We start from the raw sequence: 21526 nt of genomic DNA, 5'->3' as shown, positions 1-21526 counted from the left end.
CAGAATACCATAAAGAAAAGAGCCTATAAAAAAAAAAAAGTATACAATAAGGATTTGGGAATCAGGATATCATCAAGTTTCTCCAGAGCATGATTGGAAGCTAGAAGACAATGGTGCAACACCTTCAAATATTGAAGGGTAATGTTTTTTCACCCACAAATTCATACCTCACCAAACTATCAATGAGTGGTGATGGTAGAATAAGTAATATGTTAGCATGCAAACAAAATTTGTTACCTCTAACACACACCGTTTTATTTTATTTTATTTTTTTGACCAGGAAGCGGATCGCAACCCTTGGCACGGTATGGTCTGCACCATGCTCAGCCAGTGAGCGCACCGGCCATCCCTATATAGGATCCGAACCTGCGGCCTCTCTCCCGAGTGAGCCACGGGGCCGGCCCTAAAACACACCCTTTTAGTAAGCTCTAAATGTGTGCTCTAAAAACCCCAGGATGATGATGTAGGAAGAGGACTTCTGCTGTGCAGGGAACATCCAGTGCAGGTTGGAGCACGCAGGAAGAGTTCTTGAGGTTGCAGGTTCCAAGAAAAAAACTGGGATTGATAATCTATGACAGGTTTGATCTTGTTGAAATTTGGATCAAAAGGCTATAGAGTGTGGAAAAAAATTAGAAACAGGCTCTAAGAAAAGAAAAATCTAGAATGTCATAGAAGAAAAGAAATATAATCATAGTATCCACTTGAAGTAGCCATAAACAGTATTTATATAAATATGTAAACACAGAAAACTCATTTTCAGATAAGTTGTGCTATACTGGGAAGCTATAGGAGATGGGAATTCAGTGTGGGAATTGGGATTGCACTGCAAAAGAACCAATGCTTCCTCCACCTTAATAGGAAATCCACAGATAGGTTTAAAATTAATGAACCAGGAGACACTGGTATAAACATATCATTCAGAAATATGTACTAAATACCAGACGAATTTGGTTAGGTGTGGATTATTGTAATATTGCTAGCTTTTGCCATATGTAGTGGATTCATATTGATAATTTACATTAAACAGTATTGAATAATATTAAAAAACACCAACTAAATGAAAGAAAGCCATGGAAGAATCATTGGTGAGGGAATATTCCAAACCAGGAATTATGATTGATCCATTCTGAGTATCTCAGGTTGAATTAAAAAGAAATATCAGGGCCGACCCCGTGGCGCACTTGGGAGAGTGCAGCGCTGGGAGTGCAGCAGTGCTCCCGCCGCGGGTTCGGATCCTGTATAAGGATGGCCGGTGCGCTTACTGGCTGAGTGCGGTACGGCCAGTCACATAAAGACAAAAAAAAAAAGAAAAGAAAAAAAAAAGAAATATCATAGAAAACAGCTAAAAGTCTTGAAAGTCCTTCAGGGGATTGGGTGGTCAGAGAGGCAAGACGTGATGAAACAGGAGATTATTTAAAGCCTTTTAGTTAGTGTTTTATAATACAAACTACATGAATGTAAATACTACTTTGAAAAAAAAGTAATTTACAAAAGAATGATGTAAGCCATTTTGTAGTTTTAAAAACTTATCAATAATTCCAAATCAATATAGTCACACTGTTTGTTTTTTCCTCATATAACAATTTAGCTTAACCCAAAATGAGAAGTTAATTGGTCGATGTTACTATCTCATTTATTTCCTCTATCCAGATAAATAATTTGTAAGTTGGGACATGGCCAAATTGTGAATAGAAAAGGAACCTCCATAATTATTAACTAATAATTATGAAGTTAATCAAGGACATGAAATAAATAGAAGTAAAAAAATAATCAAGAGAAACAGACTAAAAATCTTTAAAGTGTTTTAAAAACTAATAATACATAAAACTCTTCATTTGGGCACATCTGATTTTTTTTTGTCTTGTTTTGTTTGTTTTTTTAGAAAACTAGTTAAGAAATGTATGTTTTACTACTTTTATTCTAGTTCTCAAAGATGTTTCAGAGTTAGCCTCTTATAAAACTTATAGGCACTGTATCTCTTGTTACATTATTTTCCATTTTGAGTTATTTCAGAAAAGCATATAGAATTTATTCATGATTTAGAATTGGATTGCATTGCAATGGAATTTTATCTTTCCCAAAAAACATAGCTTAGTTTTATATAGTATTTTGTAATTATGCTGTCATTAAAGACAGAGAATGCAAAAACAAAGAAAATGTTAGCCTTGAATTCTATGTAATCATTTCATGATTAAAGAATTAAAATAATGGTTCTATAATTAGTTTCTATGTTTGCATGATAAAACCTCTCTAATATGAAAAAGAACATGATAATTTTATTTTGTCATCAAAACCTATCAGGTTTTGTAATGTAATTTTCATTGCTTTTTTTCATTTTGGATTTTTATAACATATTCCTGATTTTCACTCTTTTAGTTTATCAAGATTTTCACCTGTAATATTGAATTCCATTTGCTCTTTATTCAGACACCTAAGTGTATATTTTAGTTTGAAGCACAGTCTATGGGTCACATCTGGCTAACCTTTGTCTCCTCAGTGGTTTTACTGAATGAATAATATAATCCATAAACTTTGTTTAACTCTCTAACCCATTAGAATACCTTACATGTCCTTGCCATTTATTAGCGAGTCCAAGAAAATCACACGATCTATGAAAAGTAAGTGCACTTTGGGCGTTAACCCCAAATTATGACCGCTTCTTGCACCATGCAAAGAAAAATGACATATGTGGTTTCTTATAGGCAATAACATTTTATCTTCTAGAATGCATTTAAATTCATAGGTATACCTGGAAAACATTTTCTCTCCCGTCATTTGCTTGCTTAAAGCTACACAAGGTTATATGCTAGGGAGTCAGGAATACTCGAGAGGCACAGAACTCGTCCCCTGCCCGCTTCCTTTTGTCCCTGTCCCTCACAGGGGTCTGAGGAGGTTCAGTCTGGCTCTTTCCACCATCTCTGGGGTTTTGGGTACTAACACATAGTCACATATATTTTAAGGTCATTTGTTTTAAAAGTTGTATTAGAATATGGTTCCTTAAACAAAAACTTTAATAATTAGTTTTACGTTGATAATTTATTAAAACTTGCTAAATAATATTACCTTTGTGCTGAGTTTTAAGCAAATGCCTCACTGGAGGTGTGACCACAATAGATTTAGTAGTCCTTTTGGATTATTTCTGTGACACTAGTCAGGAAAAGCTACCGAAGTCTCACAATAGAATGCTTTTCTCATGTATTTATTGTTGGGTCCTGAAATTGTTGTCCACGCACGTTGTGTGTGTTCTCTGTAGATGGAGAAATTCCCCTTGAAAAGTAAAGCTAAATTTTTCTCACTCCTGCCTGAGACCAGTGACAAGCTAATAAGTGAGAATCATGATAGCAATAAAATGGGGCGAGGGGTACATTCCTAAGATATTGCTGCTTATAAAATGATAGGCCTGTTACCAAATGACTGTGGAGGGGCTGCGAGTAAGATCTAGTCCTGAGGCTTTCTGATGGAGAGGTGACCTCCCCCTGATCCATAAAGCATCCGGACCACTGGAACCATCATATCAGAAGCAAATGCAGGATTAACAGCTTTGGCGACCACCTTTTTAACCCAGAGAACATAGCTGTATGTTTTTAATTTGTTATGATTTATTACACTGAAATTGGTGTGAAATGGACAACAAATCATGGGTGTCACAATCTGGAAATGAATTTTATCAGCTGAGCAAAGTGAGTGCCTTTGGGATTTGCATAAGTCTCTCATAATTCTTTTCATATTACAGATGATGAGTAAAACTGTGAAAATAAACTGAAAATGACATGGTATTTCCTAAGCAGCTAATTTTATATGTATACATAGACACATATAAATATAGCCACTTAGCCTCAGTTCAGCCTTTCTCTATAATTCAGGGTGATTTGTATATAACCACAGAAATATTTGTCTAAAAACCTTAAAGTCTATATTAAGAATATTTGTTCCATATCATAAATGTATGGGATTATCTATAGAAAAATGCAAACAGTATTACAAGATATTCACCAGCTATAATTTTTTTCAATGTTCAAATTTGGAAGAGGGAGCTTAGATTTACATACTAATATAAAAATGTTAAGATTGAAGAAAGATCTCTCCCAAAATTTCAGATGTTATAAATATCCTTCAGCATCACAAAAAGCTGCCCTTGTTGGAAACTAACTTTGCATGCATAATTAATTTGAGCACCACATTCCTACTTCACAACCAGAAGAGAAATTGAATTCAGGTGTTTGGTGAACATATGGGGGATTTACTGTGAATTTATGACCTGTGGTTTGAGTGTAAAGCCCCAAGATACTTGCTGATAAAACTTAATGAAGCTTGTGCAGAGGAGCTATTTTTATTTGTAGTTTGGTAATTGATACATTTCTTGGTTTAACCCTCCCACCCTTTCCTCCATTCCTCATAAATCTTCCAGCCTGAGAGACAGAGTCATAGTGGAAAGTCCCAGTCTCCTTAGCCAGCTTGGTCTAATGCTTACCTAATTTGAAAGTTCAGAGTTCCCTCTTCCACAGCATTCTAGTCTGTTACTTCCCTTCCCTTTTAATTTAGCAACTTACGCTTCTTCACTGGTACAGGTGACAGGAGGCAAATGTATGCTTTGAGCAGGCCCCATGGGAAGAAGTGCTGCTTGCCTGTAACAGAAGCAAAAGCTTTCACAGAGGGGTGACGCCACTTTGCTCTTTCTTAAGAAAGCAAAGATAGAGACACAGTGTAGCTGATTATTAAAATTTAGGCAACACATTCATTGCCCTTTAAATGTTTTCTCCCGAGGAATAGGCACACTTTCAAGGGCCAGGAACCTGCCACAGATACCCTAGCCATGTCTCTCGGCTTTGCTGTTTACACCCAGGATTTTACAAAGAATGCTCCTGATCTGAGTGCCGGGAGAGGAAACAAAAGACAAGTGTTCCATTTTAACATACAGGATGTAATGGGTTTAATGAGAAACATGTGTTTGCTCACTAATTTCCAGCAATTAAGAACTCAGTTCTGACATCTGTAGATTAGAACTATTTAATCTGGCGATTACAAGATCAGGAATATTTTATGAAATTGCTAATCACATACAAAAATATCTAAGTAGGAAGAAGGTTGTTTACCTGTTCTCTCTGAATGGTGTCAGTTCCTGGTAGTTCTGCTAGGATCCCTTTTTAGTTTGGTGACATTTCTCCCCCCAATTCTGTAGTCATCCCTGTTTGAGAACTTGTTTGTATCCACTTTATCACGCTGACAGTCTGTCTGTTTTGAAAGGATTACAACTCTGTACGTCCATGCATGACATCACAGTAAGACATTGCTTAATGATCTGAGACGCTGGTGGTCACTGCTGGCTGCTGTTACTAAGGCTGCGTGACAGATCTGCCCTACATCTGTTTCTCCCAGTGTCACTGTTTGCCTACTGCAGCCCTGGTGTCCGCTTTCAGTGATGTCCATGAAATAGCTAAATTTTAGACTTGCCATTGCTACAAACACAGGGACTAACAGTTTTTCCTTTTCTAGAATGCAAGAAGAATGAGTTATTGAGCAGGGAAGGGAAAAGCATTCTAATTTTTCTCCAACGAAAATGTTTCAAAAACTAATAGTACCCTTGAAGGGTGGGTTTTTTACATAACAGACAGGACCCACAGTCCTTTCATTTGTATAACTACAAAGGAAGTCAGTAAAGAGGTACTTTTCCCTTAAATAAGTGGACTAAAATGCAGGAACCTCCTGGGAAGGTTAAGGACATCATCTCAAGGACATCACCAAGGACAACATTAGCCAAGGACATCACGAAGATTTGGAAAAGTCAGGGTTCAGGGAAATAAGACCTTTGCAAGTAAATGAATCAAGTCCTGGAAGCTTTAACCTACTATCTTCTCCTAATTGTGCTGAGATGCAGACCATAATGATGTTTCAGAAATCATAGGACTTTGAAGCACTGGCACGTGGAAGAGAAGAGTTCCTTAAGCAGAGAGGTTGGCAGCAGAACTCTAGAGTGTTTTTCCCTTTGGTGTGTATGTGGGATACCTGTGGGAGTGACAGAAATATATCAGTAGGAAAAAGCTTTTTTGAGTGTGGGATTGCATTATTTCCAGGATCTCAGATATAATTTGGAAATTTACATTTTGGTTTTTTTTTTTAATTGGGCAAAGAATAATGTCCCTTTCACATCTCCAGGAATTGCATGCCAAGTGCAGGTGTGAAATTCACTAGGATTTGGAATAGAATTTTGTGTGTAGGCCAAAAATAGGTTGTTAGGGCTGAGAAATATTATAGCAAAAATGAAACGGCCAAAGATATAAGCTGATATGGTTAAGAAAAATTTTGATTATGTACTCTTTTGTAAATTGGGGATTTGAAGGGCATCTATTAAGTCCTGGTTCCTTGGCAAACTAAGTAAAACAAATTTTATCCAGGACTATCTCCTTGTGAGTTGTGTGTTTGACCCAGGTCCCAGGAGGTCATCATTGATCTGTGCCAGAAAGAGAAACTAGGAATGAGCCCTGGAGTACAGTTTTACAGAATAACCTGGTTGGCAGGTATATTTTCACTACACTCCAGGAAAACATCCACATTCTTGCCTTGGTCTCTCGAGGGTTGATTCTGAGTGATCACAGAGCCAGAGCAGGGTGTTTTGGGTGAAGTAGTGGGGAGGTTGACAAAAGGAGTCTCCCTAAGAAACTGGGATAGATTTCCATGGTGCGTTATTTTTATTTTCCCAGCCTCACTATTTTGTTGTCATCTCTCATTCATTGCCTTGTACATATTATATATTCCACAAATATTTACCAATACAGATAAAAATCTCATGATCCTCACAAGAATGTCAGTGATGTAGATAGAAAAGTTTTACGAGACCCATTTTACAGACGAGGACACTGAGGCACTGAATGGCTAAGAGGTGGCACTTTTGGACAAGGAGTTTGAGAATCCTTTTGAGCTGGTGCTCTTCCCAGTCCAGTCCACAGGGCATTCTTGACTATATAGTAGTGTTATGTGGAAAGCACATTCGATGGGTTTCATGTGTTAAGATCTGGCAGTTAACATTTTTCAGTTACATCTTCTGCAATAGTACTTACTTTGTGCAATTTTTTCTCAGAGATTAGCAAGTCAGAGTGACTAACCATATAAATGATAGTGGAGAAACTCATTCGTAAAATACAGTGCCTGTCTTTTATTCTGCTCTTCTAACCAACTTGTTTTTGCAACAGGCAATATTTGTTCGGTTCCAGTTGTGGGCAGGGCCTATGTGCTTCTAGGCCACTTTATTTCATTGAGTTTAACAAGCATATACAGCCTTCATAACACTGTTTGAGGTGATAGAGTAGTGGTGTTATTAACGAGTGTATGTATTTGAGGAAGGCAGGTTTAGTGAGCTTATTGCTCCAATATTGTTGCATAACAAACCACATAAAACCCAGTGGCATCTAATAACAAGCATTTATTTTTTCCTTATACATCTGCTGATAGACTGGGGGTTGGCTGATCCAGGCTGGGCTTTTCGGGTTTGACGTTAAGCTGCAGGCTGGCTCCAGATCCATCTCTTATTCTCTTGTGCTATAGGCATATTCCGGTCATGGTGAAAGTCAGGAACACAAGAGATCAGGCCCACCATGCAATCACATTTCAAACCCCTCTTTGCATCACATCCACTAACATCCTGTTGGCCAAAACAAGTCACCTGGCCAACGCCAATGTCAATGGGCATTAGTTTTTGGTTTTGTTTTGTTTTTTGTTTGTTTGTTTGTTTGTTTTTTGCTGCCTAACAAATTGACACCAACTTAATAGCTTAAAACAATACACATTTATTATGTCACAGTTTCTGTGCACCTGGAGTCCAGACATGGCTTAGCTTGGTCTTCTGCTCAGAGTCTCAGCAGGGTGCAAGGTACCAAGGTATCAACCAGGCTGGATTTCCACAGGGAGGCACCACTAGAAGTATCAGCTTCCCCGCTCCTGTACTTGTCAGCAGCTTTCTGTTCCTTGCAGCTATGGGATTCATGGCAGCTTGCTTTCTCAAAGCCAGCTAGGGAGGGACAGAGGCAAGCAAGATGGACACCATGTTCTTATGTAATCACAGAAATGTAATCACATACATTCCATGACCATTGCCACATTTCACTGGTTAGAAGCAAGCGTGGGTCCTGTCCACACTCAAGGGTACGGGGATTGCACAAGGTGTGAACACCAGAAGGCAAGGACCTTGAGGGCCACCTTCTAAGCTGTCTGTCACAAGTATTTGCTGAACAATTTACTCTGCCACAGTTAAGTGACATACAACATATATACATGTTAAATGGTTGCGGTGAAGGCACAAACTCAATTAAGAAAACCACATGCACATGCAAGCTCCAGCAAACACGGTAAGGCAGTATTTGGGACAGGGGACAGTCATAGAAGAATTGAAAGGAAAAGATGAAGTGGGCTGGAAAAGTAGTTAGGAAAGGCTTCGAGGAAGTAGAATTTGATTTATTTGACTTACCTGGTACAATTTGAAAGGATGGAAAGAAAAGGAGGGAGTATTAAAGAAAGAAAAATTTGAGCAAATTTATCTTCCTCTTCTCTTTGGAAGCGTCTCTTCTCTTGTACCAGAGCTGTGCTCATCTCCACATTCTCTGCATCATGGAAAGCCTGCCACAATTTCCTTCCTCCCTTCTGCCTCCATTCTCTCTGCCTTTTGTTTTTTTCTTCCTTCTACGGGAAGGGTAGTGTATACTAAGATGATACCTCCTTATTAGAAAAACGAGTTAATTCTCCCTTCCCTTGAATTCTGGATCTGAGAGCTATACCTTCTATTACAGGTTTCCAGATTTCTTTTGCATACTTAGAAATGCAAATGTTAAAGTATTTTTAATCCTTAAAGAATTAATCAGTCACATCACAAACTCCTCTCTCTCAGCATATAGCCTTCTGAAAAGATAGATCAGAATTCAAGCCTACAAGGAAGTATCCCCAGGTTCAGGTTTAGACAGATCAGAAAGAGAGGCAAGACTGTATGGACAATGCCTAGTTGTCAGTTTTTAAATATTTGTTTCTTGGGACTGTTACTTGGAGATCACTGGCCTTATCTTGGTGCAATGGAAGTAAATAACCTACAGAAGCAACATATAAAATAGGCAGCATCTACAGAATGTAAAGTTGAGGTTGCAAGCTAGCCACCAACAGACTTATTTTGTTCGGCTTTCCTAGAATTTAAAAAACAAGTCAACATTTTAAATTTGGGGAAAAAACTGTATTTCTGACTTCTCTTAAAAATAATTGGAAGGCAACACCAGGCCCATATTCCTTCAGGACAACAACCTAGTAGAGCCAAGGGCCCTCCTGTCTAGACCAAGCACATTTACCCTCATGAGTCACAGAATGTACATGGGTAATGCCATTGCAGTGGGGACTCCTTCATTTGTTGGTGAATTGTCATGTAGGCACTGGAATTTTCCCCAACTAAGAAGCCTGCAGGCATTGTTTTCAAAGTGTTGTCCAAGACCTGCAGTACTTTCTGCATACATGCAGATTCCTGGGCGCCACACTATACTCACTGAATCAGAACATCTAATCAGAGCCTTGGCAATCAGCATTTTAAACAAGCTCTCTGGACAATTCTCACATGCACAGTGTGTGCACGTGAGCGCTGTTGGAAAGTTTCTGTGCTCTCTCACTAGACCGAAGGAGGTGGTTGAATTAGCATGCCTGTGATGCACAGGTGCAGGACAGGCTCCAGTGCTTACCTGCAGATAGGCTCATTGCTGCATTTAGCATGAATTGGTGTTTTCAGATACTTTTAGGTAATACATTACAGTATTCAATCTGAAGGTTCTGAAGCTTCTGTGTGGTCTACCTCTGACAGGAGAAGGTACAGTCTCCATGGTAATTATGGATGGGAAAGATCGGAGTTCCATATAATTCCAGGTCACATTGTGCTATGCATGCTGGGTTAGGAATCTCTGTAGTGTGTGATCCAAGGTACCCTTCCTTAACCCTGTCAGGAAAAAAACCAACCCAGATCATTACTGAACCAAAACCCACCCTCTCTCCCTCAACACACACACATATATGTTTGTGTATATAAAAGAAAGTTCCCGTTGGGCTACAAAAACCAATGTGTAAGGAGAGGCTAAGTGTTAGTATTAGACTAAAACTGCCCTGTGTCTGTCTGTGTGAATTTTTTGCACAAAAAACATCTCTGTAGCTCCCTTCACTGTCCCTGTCACAAATTGATTTACTGGCTCCTCATTCCGAGTTCTATCTTCTCATTCACCCACGTGATCAACCTAAATGGTGCAAGGGCATTTCAGAAAGTTCATGGAAAAATAGAATTGAAAGATAATTCACGTCTTTCCATGAACTTTTTGAAGTACCCTCGTATTTTTATATTCCTCACAAAAAAACAATGAGCAACTCTAAGTTGGCAATGAACCTAAATATAAGTTATTTGGGTTATGTGGGGATTAGTCACTATTGCTCATAAATGTTTAAAATTTCCTTTAGCTTTCTTGGCAAAGGAGCTAACCAGGAGCTCTACAAGTCCAACTTTGAATTATTGGTTCGTAATAGACTGTCCTGAGAAACAGGACTGAGCATTTGCAAGGGTTTCATTTCCGAAACCAGGATTTTACCTTTAGACTGCCAACTGTCGTTCCCCAAGGATGCTTGACAGTCTTCCAATCTTTGGAAATCATCATCAATCATGAAAACCATAGCAGCCTGTTTTCCAGCGTCCGCCATTCAAGCAGCTTTGCCGGTTTTAGACAAGTCAGTCGGCTTTCTATAGAGCATAGGAAGGAGCAGAGCAAAGGAAAAGTGGTCTCCCTTGCTGCCCAGATTTGGGAATAAGGGTGGAAGTGACTTCCAGAGCTTTTCTCTTGCTATGAAGAATGTTGAGGTCACCAGAATTTAAAGTTAAAGATACTGGGTCAACTTCTCTTATTGGGAAAATACTTCCACAGTTAATCACAAATAGGTCAATTTTCATCAGTAGTTGGGACTTCACGAACATGACAATTATGGGGTTAAGACTATACCGTATGAAAAAATACTACATGTTATTATATGAAAATAATAGAGAAATATTTCTGCTTAGTCTTGTAAAATACTTTGTCAGGCCTCCGACAGTCATCCCATTAAAAGCTATGAAGTACGCCAGAAACAAATAAAAGGCACAGCTGTAAAAATGGCAGTGACATTCATGAATGCTCACTTTCCTGTCTCTTTGTCTCGTGAATTTAGCTGTTCCTTATGCCCACACAGTCACAGTTTCACATAGAGAAAAAGGAGCTTTGTAGAGTGCACATTATATTGGGCAGCCATTACTGAAAATTTATGTGTTGGAACAATATAAGGTATGTATATATTTTTTAAAAGTCAGTGAGGATAACAACTTGCTAGCTTCAATAGTGTGGAGGTGAGGATTTGAAGCTGTTCCCAGTCTCATGAAGTCTCATGGTGTCAGGCAGCACATTTACAGATCTGTTAACCTTTAATGTTCTCAGGCTGATGCATTTAAAACATTTGTCAGAAGAAAAACAAAGGGAGCTCAAGCTTTTACTGACTGAGAAAATAAACAAATTGGATATATTGACAGAATATTCCAGAAGCTCTAGTGAAATTGATAGAAACATGAAGGTGACAAGGGCCCCCTCCCAATAGATTTAGTTATCAAAGACTATTCCATATTCTTGGAAGATGTTCATGTTCTGGTCCTGTATGTGAATGTTTTCAACTTGCAATTTTTAAACCTTTGAAATTTTTCAAAATATGTGAAATTATACATAGACATATGTCTGTTTGAAAATTTTATACACTGTACTATGACAGACTTTCTCTTTCCAAGCTACCTCTCACAAATTCCATCACCTAGGAGGGTGTGCAGCCAACAGAACTCAGATACACACAGAGTAACCAGGGCAACGTGTTTTCAGGGAACAGACCTGATCTTGCTAAGAGCTTGCAGGCTCCCATTCTGCAAGCAGTTTGCAGGCTGTGTAAGATAAATAGAAGACTCAATCCTTGTCCTCAAGAAGGTCTGGAGTTTCATTGGGGAGACACTATATGGCTGATGTGCTTGAAGAGCTTTCCTGAGAGATTGCAACTTAGTGCCTTAGAGAATGGAATAGCCCAAGAGTGCTGGGAGAGTTACAATTGATTTAATTTTGATTATTGGTCTCAATTACTCTTGCAAAAATACTGTTTTTAAAATTTGTATGATTTTACAAAGGAGGGGCTCTGGAGTCTGATATGTGTTATACTAAGGGATACGCATGGCATAGTGAAATGAAATAGTGGACAGGGAGCCAGAAAATCCGGATTCTAGTATCACTTTCCCTACTGGCCCACTGGGAGACCTTGAACAAGCCACTTATCTTCTTAAAATGTCAGTTTCTACATTTGTAAGCATGTGTAAGTGTATGAAATACTACCTTATGCATTCAATACTATACAAAAAGAAAGCAACATCATTATTAACTAACTGGTTAGGTCAAACTACCACCTGAACTCATTTTTAAAATGCTTTTCATTTATGCTACAAAAGTTGCATTTTGTTTATAGACCTCTAATGACTCAGAAATAGGAACTTTATTTAATGTTATTATGACAATAATTCTGCACATTTGTGAGGCTATGTGAGGGTGTTTCAAAAAGTTATGGTTATTCAACATAGTATTGGAGGTACTAGCCAGAGCAATCAGGCAAGAGAAAGAAATAAAGGGAATCCAGACAGGAAAAGATGAAGTCAAACTCTCTCTATTTGCAGATGACATGATACTATATATAGAAAAACCTAAAGACTCTATCAAAAAACTCTTAGAGCTGGTTAATAACTTTAGTAATGTTGCAGGATACAACATAAATGCCCCCAAATCAGTAGCATTTATATACTCAAATAATGAATTAACAGAAAGAGCAATAAAGAAAGTAAGCCCATTTACAATTGTCATGAAAAAAATAAGATACCCAGGAATCAATTTAACCAAGGAGGTGAAAGACCTCTACAATGAGAACTACAAACCACTTCTGAAAGAAATTAAAGAAGACACAAAAAGATGGAAAGATATTCCATGCACTTGGATTAGAAGAATTAATATTGTCAAAACGTCTATCCTACGCAAAGTGATCTACAGATTCAATGCAATCCCCATCAAAATACCAATGACATTCTTCACAGAAATGGAAGGAACAATCTTACCTTTCATGTGGAAAAACAAAAGACCCTAAATAGCCAAAGAAATCCTGAGCAAAAAAAATAAAGCTGGAGGCCTAACACTACCTGACTTCAAATTATACTACAAAGCTATTGTAACCAAAACAGCATGGTACTGGTATAAAAATAGACATTTAGACCAGTGGAGTAGAACTGAGAACCCAGAAATCACCCCTTAGGCTTATAGCCATCTGATATTGGACAAAGGCAACAAAAATCTACTGCCTTTTCAACAAGTGGTGCTGGGAAAATTGGATGTCCATATACAGAAGAATAAAACTAGATATGCACCTCTCACCATACACCAAAATCAACTCAAAATGGATTAAATACTTAAGTATGAGACCTGAAACTGTAAAATTACTAAGGGAAAATATAGGTGAAAACACTTCAGCAATTAGGTCTGGGCACAGGCTTTATGAACATGAGCCCGAAAGCACAAGCAGCAAAAGAAAAAATAAACAAATGGGACTATATCAAACTAAAAAGCTTCTGCACAGCAAAGGAAACAATCAACAGAGTGAAAAGACAACCTACAGAGTGGGAGAAAATTTTTGCTAACTATGCATCCGACAAGGGATTAGTATCAAGAATATATATGGAACTCAAACAATTATACAGTAAAAAAACAAATAACCCAATTAAAAAATGGGCAAAGGAGCTGAATAGACATTTTTCAAAGGAAGACAAACAAATGGCCAACAGATACACGAAAAAAATGCTCAACATCACTAGTCATCCGGGAAATGCAAATTAAAACTGTATTGAGATACCACCTCACCCCAGTTAGACTGGCTATAATCAAAAAGACGGTGAATAACAAATGTTGGCAAGGGTGTGGAGAGAAGGGAACGCTCCTACACTGTTGGTGAGACTGTAAATTAGTACAACCACTATGGAAAACAGTATGGAGGTTTCTCAAACAACTACAGATAGATTTTCCATACAATCCAGCAATTCCTCGTCTGGGTATATACCCAAAGGAATGGAAATCATCAGGTTAAAGGGATACCTGCACTCCCAGGTTCGTCGCACCTTTGTTTACAATAGCCAAGACATGGAACCAACCTAAATGTCCATCAATGGATGATTGGATAAGGAAACTGGTGTGTATATATATATACCATGGAATACTATTCTGCCATAAAAAAGAATGAAATATTTGCAACAACATGGATGAGCTTGGAGAAACTTATGTTGAGTGAAATAAGCAAAACACAGAGGGATAAATACCACATGTGCTCAATCATATGTGGAAGCTAAGAGAGAAAGAAAGAAGGAAAGAAGAACCACAGTAGTGTGTTGGTCTTACAAAGGGAGTGAACATTCCTAGGGCTACAAAGTGGAGTTGGGGGGAAAGGGGGAGGGGGAGCGAGGTTGGGAGATAATTTTGTGGGGAACACGGGGTACAAAAGTAATTTCTGGTAATGGGTATGCTGCCAGTATGAATCTGGCCCTCACATCACGGGCATGAGGGGTGACAATTAGCTTTGTATCTCATGACTATTCATAATAAAAAAGAAAATAATACAAATACTTCCATGAACTTTTTGAAGACCCTTTCTATTTTATAGTGTCATCTCACTTGATTATTTCAACTGTGATATTTACAGCAAAATTATTATCCCCAGTTCATATATAAAGAAACTGCAGCTCAGAAGAATTAAGTGCCTTAGTCTAAGAAGGTAGAGGAGTTGGGACTGGTCCCTCGTATTTCTGACTTCTAATGCAATGCCTTTTCTAAGAAAACTTTGCTGCCAACACCTTGCCAGATTACAGAAGGAAAGGAGGCTCTTAAAGAACAGTGTATAAAAGGAATATCTAAAAATACTGCTCTCCCTCTTGAATATCTGTTTGAAACAACTTCAATAAGCCTTAATCCTAAGAACAAAATTAAAACATAATTTAAGTGCCCAGATATTGTTTTTAAAATTCACTTCCTCTTAAATAGTGTCATTTCACAGCAAGTTGCCATTTTTCCTAGCGACTGCAATTCACGGGTAGTATTTCTGGAGGGTGTTTATTGTTGTCCCTTGTCTCTTTTAGCAACAGATCAACTCCCAGCAACCATGATCGGATACAGCGCCTGCGGCAAGAATTTCAGCAGGCAAAGCAGGATGAAGATATTGAAGATCGGCGACGTACCTATAGCTTTGAACAACCCTGGGTAAGTAGTTGGTTCTTTTTTTTTAATGAGTATTCATGAGATACAAAGTACTTGGTTTTTGAGCACAAGGAATAGTCCTACAGCTTCCCTGCAGTAGAGGCCACAAAGCTGTGACCTCAGTTCTCTATGAATGAGGCAAGAGAGAATCAAATTCCTTTGACCTTTAACATATTGACCTTTCCCTCATTTCCATCTGGGTTTCATCATTACTAATTTCATTTTCTATCTTGTTCCACCATCTGTCCATTGCATGATAGGTTTCATTAGCCTCATGACAAGACATCGCAAAAGTATTCTTGCTCTCAACTAGGCATTTTTTTTAAGTCTGGTAAATATTTTTCTACAGATACATTTCTCTCAGAATCAGAGCCAAAATAAATGAGTTCAACACGTGTCTCTTGCGTCTGTTCTGCACAAAGTACAGTGTGTAGTATTTCTTGGTTCTTGATCCTCCCTCATCCCCCTTGTGTATTTGTTGAATCCTTCTCATTTATCTGCCTACAACTCTATGCTAGTCCTTCCTCCAAACAGCCACCAGAGTGATCTCTCTAGAACAAAACTTTAAGTGGCTTTCTCAGTGCCAGACCTATATTCTGATCCTGTGTTTCACCCTAGAGGTGTGGCACTTCTGCGAATGAAGGGGTTGGAGCAGATTGGGGAGTCTGAGATGATGAAGATTCTGAAGAATCTCTTTGGGAAACTTGAGAGTGAGTCAACTAGGGGTGAATAAATAAGCTGCTTGAGGTAGGAAAATCTAGCTCAGGGTATTAGTAAATGCAATCAACATGGTCATGTGACCATGACCAACAGTGCTTAGAGGACTGGGAATAGAAAAAACAAATTTGTAGATTACTTCTGTGATGGGGATTGGCAAGACAGACAAGGCAGGAAGTCCAGGAAGGCACCTGGAGTCCTGGTGAGGACAGGATGCTGGAGAAGCCTCACCCAGCTGGGTAGGGCAGCAAGTGCAGCTCAAGGGGGGGTGACAGTGATCGCTGGGGTGTGTGCAGGAGGGGCCAGAAGTCTAGGGCTTCTCAGGCCGAAGAGGTGGTGGCCAAACCAGTATAGTTTTTGGACTGGTGGCCCAGTTCTGGATGATGTTGAGGTCTAAGGCCATCTATGCATGTGAGTTACAGAAGTAGGGGAGAGTTCAGTGTCCATAAAGCTGATGAGTGCAGTTCAGACAAAGTGTTGGGAGGATAATTACACTAGATACTTGGGAGAGTAGGGGCAGATGGAAAATTAGTGTTTGAAAAGGCTTGAAGTAAAAAACAAAACAAAAGATCCTGTTTTATTTGGGGAAGGGTAGACAACCCAGGTGACGTGAAACTGAGAGGTTGGTTATGTTGAAGAGCAGGGGAGATTAAAGGTAGAAATGTAGTCGGAGCTTTCGATGCTAGATTGAAAGTTGGAGGAAGGATGGTTCCAGGACAGCTGCTGGTCCACTAGCCAGGTGCCCCTGGCTGTCCAGGCCTCAGTTTTCTTATTTCTAAGCCAAGAAGATTAGACAATTGAGTGTCAGTTACTAAACCCTTTGATAAAATGGAAGTTTAAGAGGAAGCTGAGTGTGTAAAGCAGATGCAAGTGGAGCTCTTCTGGTTGAAACTAGAGGTCTCCGTGGATCCGGTTTACTGCTGCTGTAGATCAGACCTTCTCAAAGTGTGGTCCACAGACCAGCATCTTCAGCATCACTTGGAAACTGGTACTAAACACACATTCTTGGGCCCAGCATCAGAACTACTAGATCTGAACCTCCATGGGTGGGGCCCAGGAATCTGTATTTTAACAAGCCCTTCTCCAGGTCATTCTGAAACATGTTCAACTTTTAGAAGCACTGTTCTAGGGTCTAGGTGATCTCTGAGGTCTTCTTTGGTCCTAAAACCCAGCATTCCCAATGCATTGCTCTACATAAAGCAAGAAACCTACAAAGATTTTTGGTTAAGGGATTTAGTGATCAAAGTGGAGTCTGAAGAAGATTAATTTTGTGGATGAAAAGAGAAGAAGGGAAAATGGGAGAGGCAACACTAGTCTGAAGGGCTTCACCTTAGTTCAGGTAAGGAAGACGCAGCCTTAAACAGGCAATTGACAATATGGGACGAGCATTCAGGAGTAAAACCGCTTCATGAAATCAATCTTGCCTGACTTTGAGAAGTTATAAAACAAGTTCAGCAGGTCTCGTATCTAAGAAAATCTCTAATTGTCTTCTAATACAATATTAATGGTATTTAGTTTATTTTTCTAGATGATCAAGTAGATTCAGTCATTCCTGTGTAGCCACACGACACAATTGTGTTAATCTACTTATACTGTTTGTCATAATTGACTCGACGACACAATTGTGTTAATCTACTTATACTGTTTGTCATAATTGACTCGATGTTTTCTTACTAGGTTTCCTAAAGCAGGATTCTTTTATGATGTGCGGTAAATACATTCTTAACTAGGTATATTTGCACAAAGGGGCTGAACAGAGTAAAGCACCATGTCAACACGAAGGATTAAAAATAGCAACTGCATATGGAAACAATTGTCACACAGTGTGTTCTAACCTGCCGAAACCTCACATGGGCTTATCATTCCCCATGCCGTACCACGAGGAACAACGTTATGCTATTTTACTTTACCTGAGAATGTGGATTCAAATCAGCATCTTTACATCTGTTCTTTAAGTAATTATTTATTTCACTAAACTTATTGAGTGCTTACCATGGACCAGTCTTTGTGTTTGGTGCTGGAGATTAAAGATAGGAAAGAAAGAATGTCCTTAGAACTTTACAGTGGAGCTGATACAAAGTAAAGGAATATTTGGCACAGTGTAGATATGACAGGTTATGCAGGGGGTGTTTCGAAGCACAGAGGAGAAAGGCCCAAATCCGTTTGGGGTGGTGAGGAAAGGCATGAAAGAACCCCTCTTTGAAGTTGAAATATGTTTGAAATATATTACTTTGAGAAACAGAGAAACATATCTTTGGGAACTAAGATTGATGCATTTATTTCTGGTTGGTGACATTGTAGCTACACTCAGGATCTCCAAGTTTGTTTGAGGCTAAATGAGCATTTCCTACTTCTTATCCCTTAGATATTTTTCACTGGAAGAAGTGAAAATGATTTGAAATCTATTTTGGTTTCTTTACAAGATTTTTTTTTTTAATGGGGACAGTGAATATATTGGCATGCAATTCTGTTATCTAATTAATATGAACAATCATGTTAGGGAAAAACCTTTGAGAAAATCTTCTATATTTGGAAATTCAACTGTGGAAGGTCATAGGCAAAATTATCTGGGCCGACCCCGTGGCACACTCAGGAGAGTGCAGCGCTGGGAGCACAGCAGTGCTCCCGCCGCGGGTTCGGATCCTATATAGGGATGGCCGGTGCACTCACTGGCTGAGCGCGGTACGGCTGGTCACAAAAAGACCAAAAAAAAAAAAAAAAAAAAAATTATCGAAATGCCATAGCAACTTCAGATAGATAACTTGGCTTATGTTATTGTTTCCTCTAATGAGTGACCAGGGATTTATTTGGATGACAGGCTGATTACCTTAGGAATGGAATAATTTCCTAAATTGTGGGTCAGAAGTTGACCTTTTCAATTCTTTTTTTATTTTCAAGCAATTGGGATCTTGCTGTATACGCTCCATTTTACTGATCATGTAAATGAGCGTAAAGTGTCTATAATTCTACTTAGTGTATTACTTTTCATACCAGTTCTTATGGTTACCTTAGTAAAAGCTGCTCAGTTGTTCAAAATATAGCTTGGCCAATGGTTTTTATTATCTGTTTTTAAAAATGAGCTTTGAGTATCTTGGAATCTTTTTTCTCTTCCTGTATGTATTTTTGACCTTGAAAGGTCACTGTTTGGAAAGTGACCGATGATCTCACTCCTTGGAATGGTTTGTAATCATTTTAGTTTTAAGGAAGTACAGACTCATCTCCAAGCTGCGTGTACAGCTTACACCGTATCAGTTGAAATTGTTATGCTTGTTAGGAATGCCCACACAAAGTGCAGCCACATGTGTCGTATAGAAAATATCCAAGCCAATTACTTTACAAACAGAGTGGGATGCTGCATAAAATTCATCCAGGCAACCTTTTCAATTCAGCTATTTTGAAAATGTTCTCTGTAAACTCTAGGAGTACGGAATGCACCTGTTCCTGGGCCTTTGTTCAAAATAATATTTGGGTCAGAGGGAGCTGATTTATGGCACAAAAGGCCTTTAGATGAGCAGAGGCCCAGAAAATTTCCTTAGCTTCATAATTGAAGTAAATTCTCTACCAAGTTGAGTATGAGAAGAAGAGAAAGCAACTTGTTCCTCACCTAGTCCCAGGTGCAGCATAAATAAAGCAGCAAGTTGCTTTAAATCTTTCTTAAGATAATGGAACAATAGCTGAGGTTAGGGTTATTATCACAGAGCTCAGATGTGGACAGGACTTAGTGTTGCTTTTAAAAGAATTAAATTGCAGGCTGCAGACGTAAGTACAGTATGCCGTTAAAACTTTGCAGATACCTGAGTGTTGCCCGCAAGGAGACGTGCTGGCTGAGGCGAGTGATAGATGGGATAATGGAGCCTTTAATAGCTACATATTGCTAAATCCTTTCCATCCCAGGTTGGTAGTGGCTGAAAGTAGTTTAGTCCTTCAGGTAGAAAATTGATACTCAGCAATGTGAATACCCCCTTCTCCCCCAAGCTTGCTTTCTTCCTAGCTGTGTGTCTTTAAACAAATAACAAAATCTGCCCTTTTCTCCCTTTTCCTGTCTTGGACTTTCGATAACACTTCTTGCCATTTTAGGGTTTCTCCTTCTTTAATTGGCCAGAAAATCACAGTACACAGCCCCTCTGCGCCTTGAGATTGCCTCCCCTGTGCCTGGGGGATTTGAGAAAACGGTTACTTTCTTTTTGCTTTCATCTTTTCTAAGACTTAAAAAGTATCAGCTGTCATTTCCTTCATGCCTTGACTCCAAAAATGCCGTCTTAGTTGACAGCCTTGAGTGTTACCCCAGCCGAGATTGTGTGGAAATCACCTCCCTTAGAAACAGATCTGGAGAAAGCCATTCTCGCAGCAAATGGGTGCCTTTACACATGAAGAGAGCTTCTACCTTCTTTTAGCCACATGACCCATCTCCCTGAGCCACAGCTTCTGTGACCTGTGGGCCATTCCAGCCCCGGAGGCGTGGGATGCTGGCAACTGAGGCAGCTGCCTTTGGTTGCTGTTAGCACTGCTGCTGGAAGGCCCGGCCTGTTCACTAGTGGTACTCTTTCATTTTCACTGTACCTGTTGCTTAACGAAGGAGGGGAGATAACAGGTCCCAGCACTGGTGGGAAAGATGAGATGAGGACAGGTACTATGTGAAGATCCAAAAATGCATTTCTAAAATCTTTATGAGGAAAATGGGTGTGCTCTGCAGATTTTTCCGCCATTACTCACATCCTTAGTAGCAATCAAGCTTTTCAACATTGCAGACCCACAAGAGTTCAGTCAATGGTTGTATATGTAGAGTGTGGGGTGGGGGAGGGGTGGAGGACTGGGAAGGTAGGAGACAGACTAAAAGTCAACTTCGTTGTTGTAAAGAAGTTTACTACAGAAAATAATTATCGATATTAGCAATGGCCACTTTTGAGCAGAATAAACAGGGCTGGCTGGTTAGCTCAGTTGGTTAGAGTGTGGTGCTGATAACACCAAGGTTCGGGGTTCAATCCCTGTACCAGCCAGCCACCAAAAGTAAATATATAAAATAAAATAGAAAACAGAATAAGTAATTTACACTCTTTATATGATTTAATGGCATACAATTATTAGTACCCTCTACTAAATCTTTAAATTGCCATTTTTATCAAAGTATGGAATTCATATTAGGTTTGCAGCACATTTGAATTGCTAAAATAAGGATTCTAAACCTCAAAGGAAGGTGTCATTGGTCTTTTTGTTATTATAGTCATCTTCACTACAGATTTCCATCCAAAGCACACACACTTTTCGTATTTTTTTTTTCATATATATGCCCCTGGATATATGTACAAATTTGAAGATTTTTAATATTCATAATTTAAGTAGTAAACCTGCCCAAAATGATTATTTATGAGATATTATACGTGTGTGTACTTATATACAACATGTACACATACGTATGCTTACATACAGTTTTATCTTTATGAAGAAAAATGATAGGGTATTTAAAAATTATTGAA

General features: G+C 38.9%; 1 protein-coding gene across 15 annotated transcripts in view; it reads left to right on the top strand.

Moving 5' to 3' along the window:
* PARD3 (par-3 family cell polarity regulator) overlaps positions 1-21526 on the top strand; it is a 635972-nt gene that overhangs the window by 602592 nt on the left and 11854 nt on the right. For 13 of the 15 annotated variants that reach the window (XM_063101404.1, XM_063101401.1, XM_063101396.1 and 10 more), the window contains one exon: positions 15218-15338. The exons of the other annotated variants lie outside the window; for them this stretch is intronic. In XM_063101404.1, coding sequence (XP_062957474.1) covers positions 15218-15338 — 121 coding nt within the window. The remainder of the gene's footprint in view (positions 1-15217; positions 15339-21526) is intronic. 15 annotated transcript variants of the gene reach the window in all.

This window comes from Cynocephalus volans, chromosome 6 (genome assembly GCF_027409185.1).
Source record: "Cynocephalus volans isolate mCynVol1 chromosome 6, mCynVol1.pri, whole genome shotgun sequence".
Taxonomy (NCBI): Eukaryota; Metazoa; Chordata; class Mammalia; order Dermoptera; family Cynocephalidae; genus Cynocephalus; species Cynocephalus volans.
Note: the sequence above shows the minus strand (reverse complement) of the source record. Positions and strands in the feature narration are given on the sequence as shown.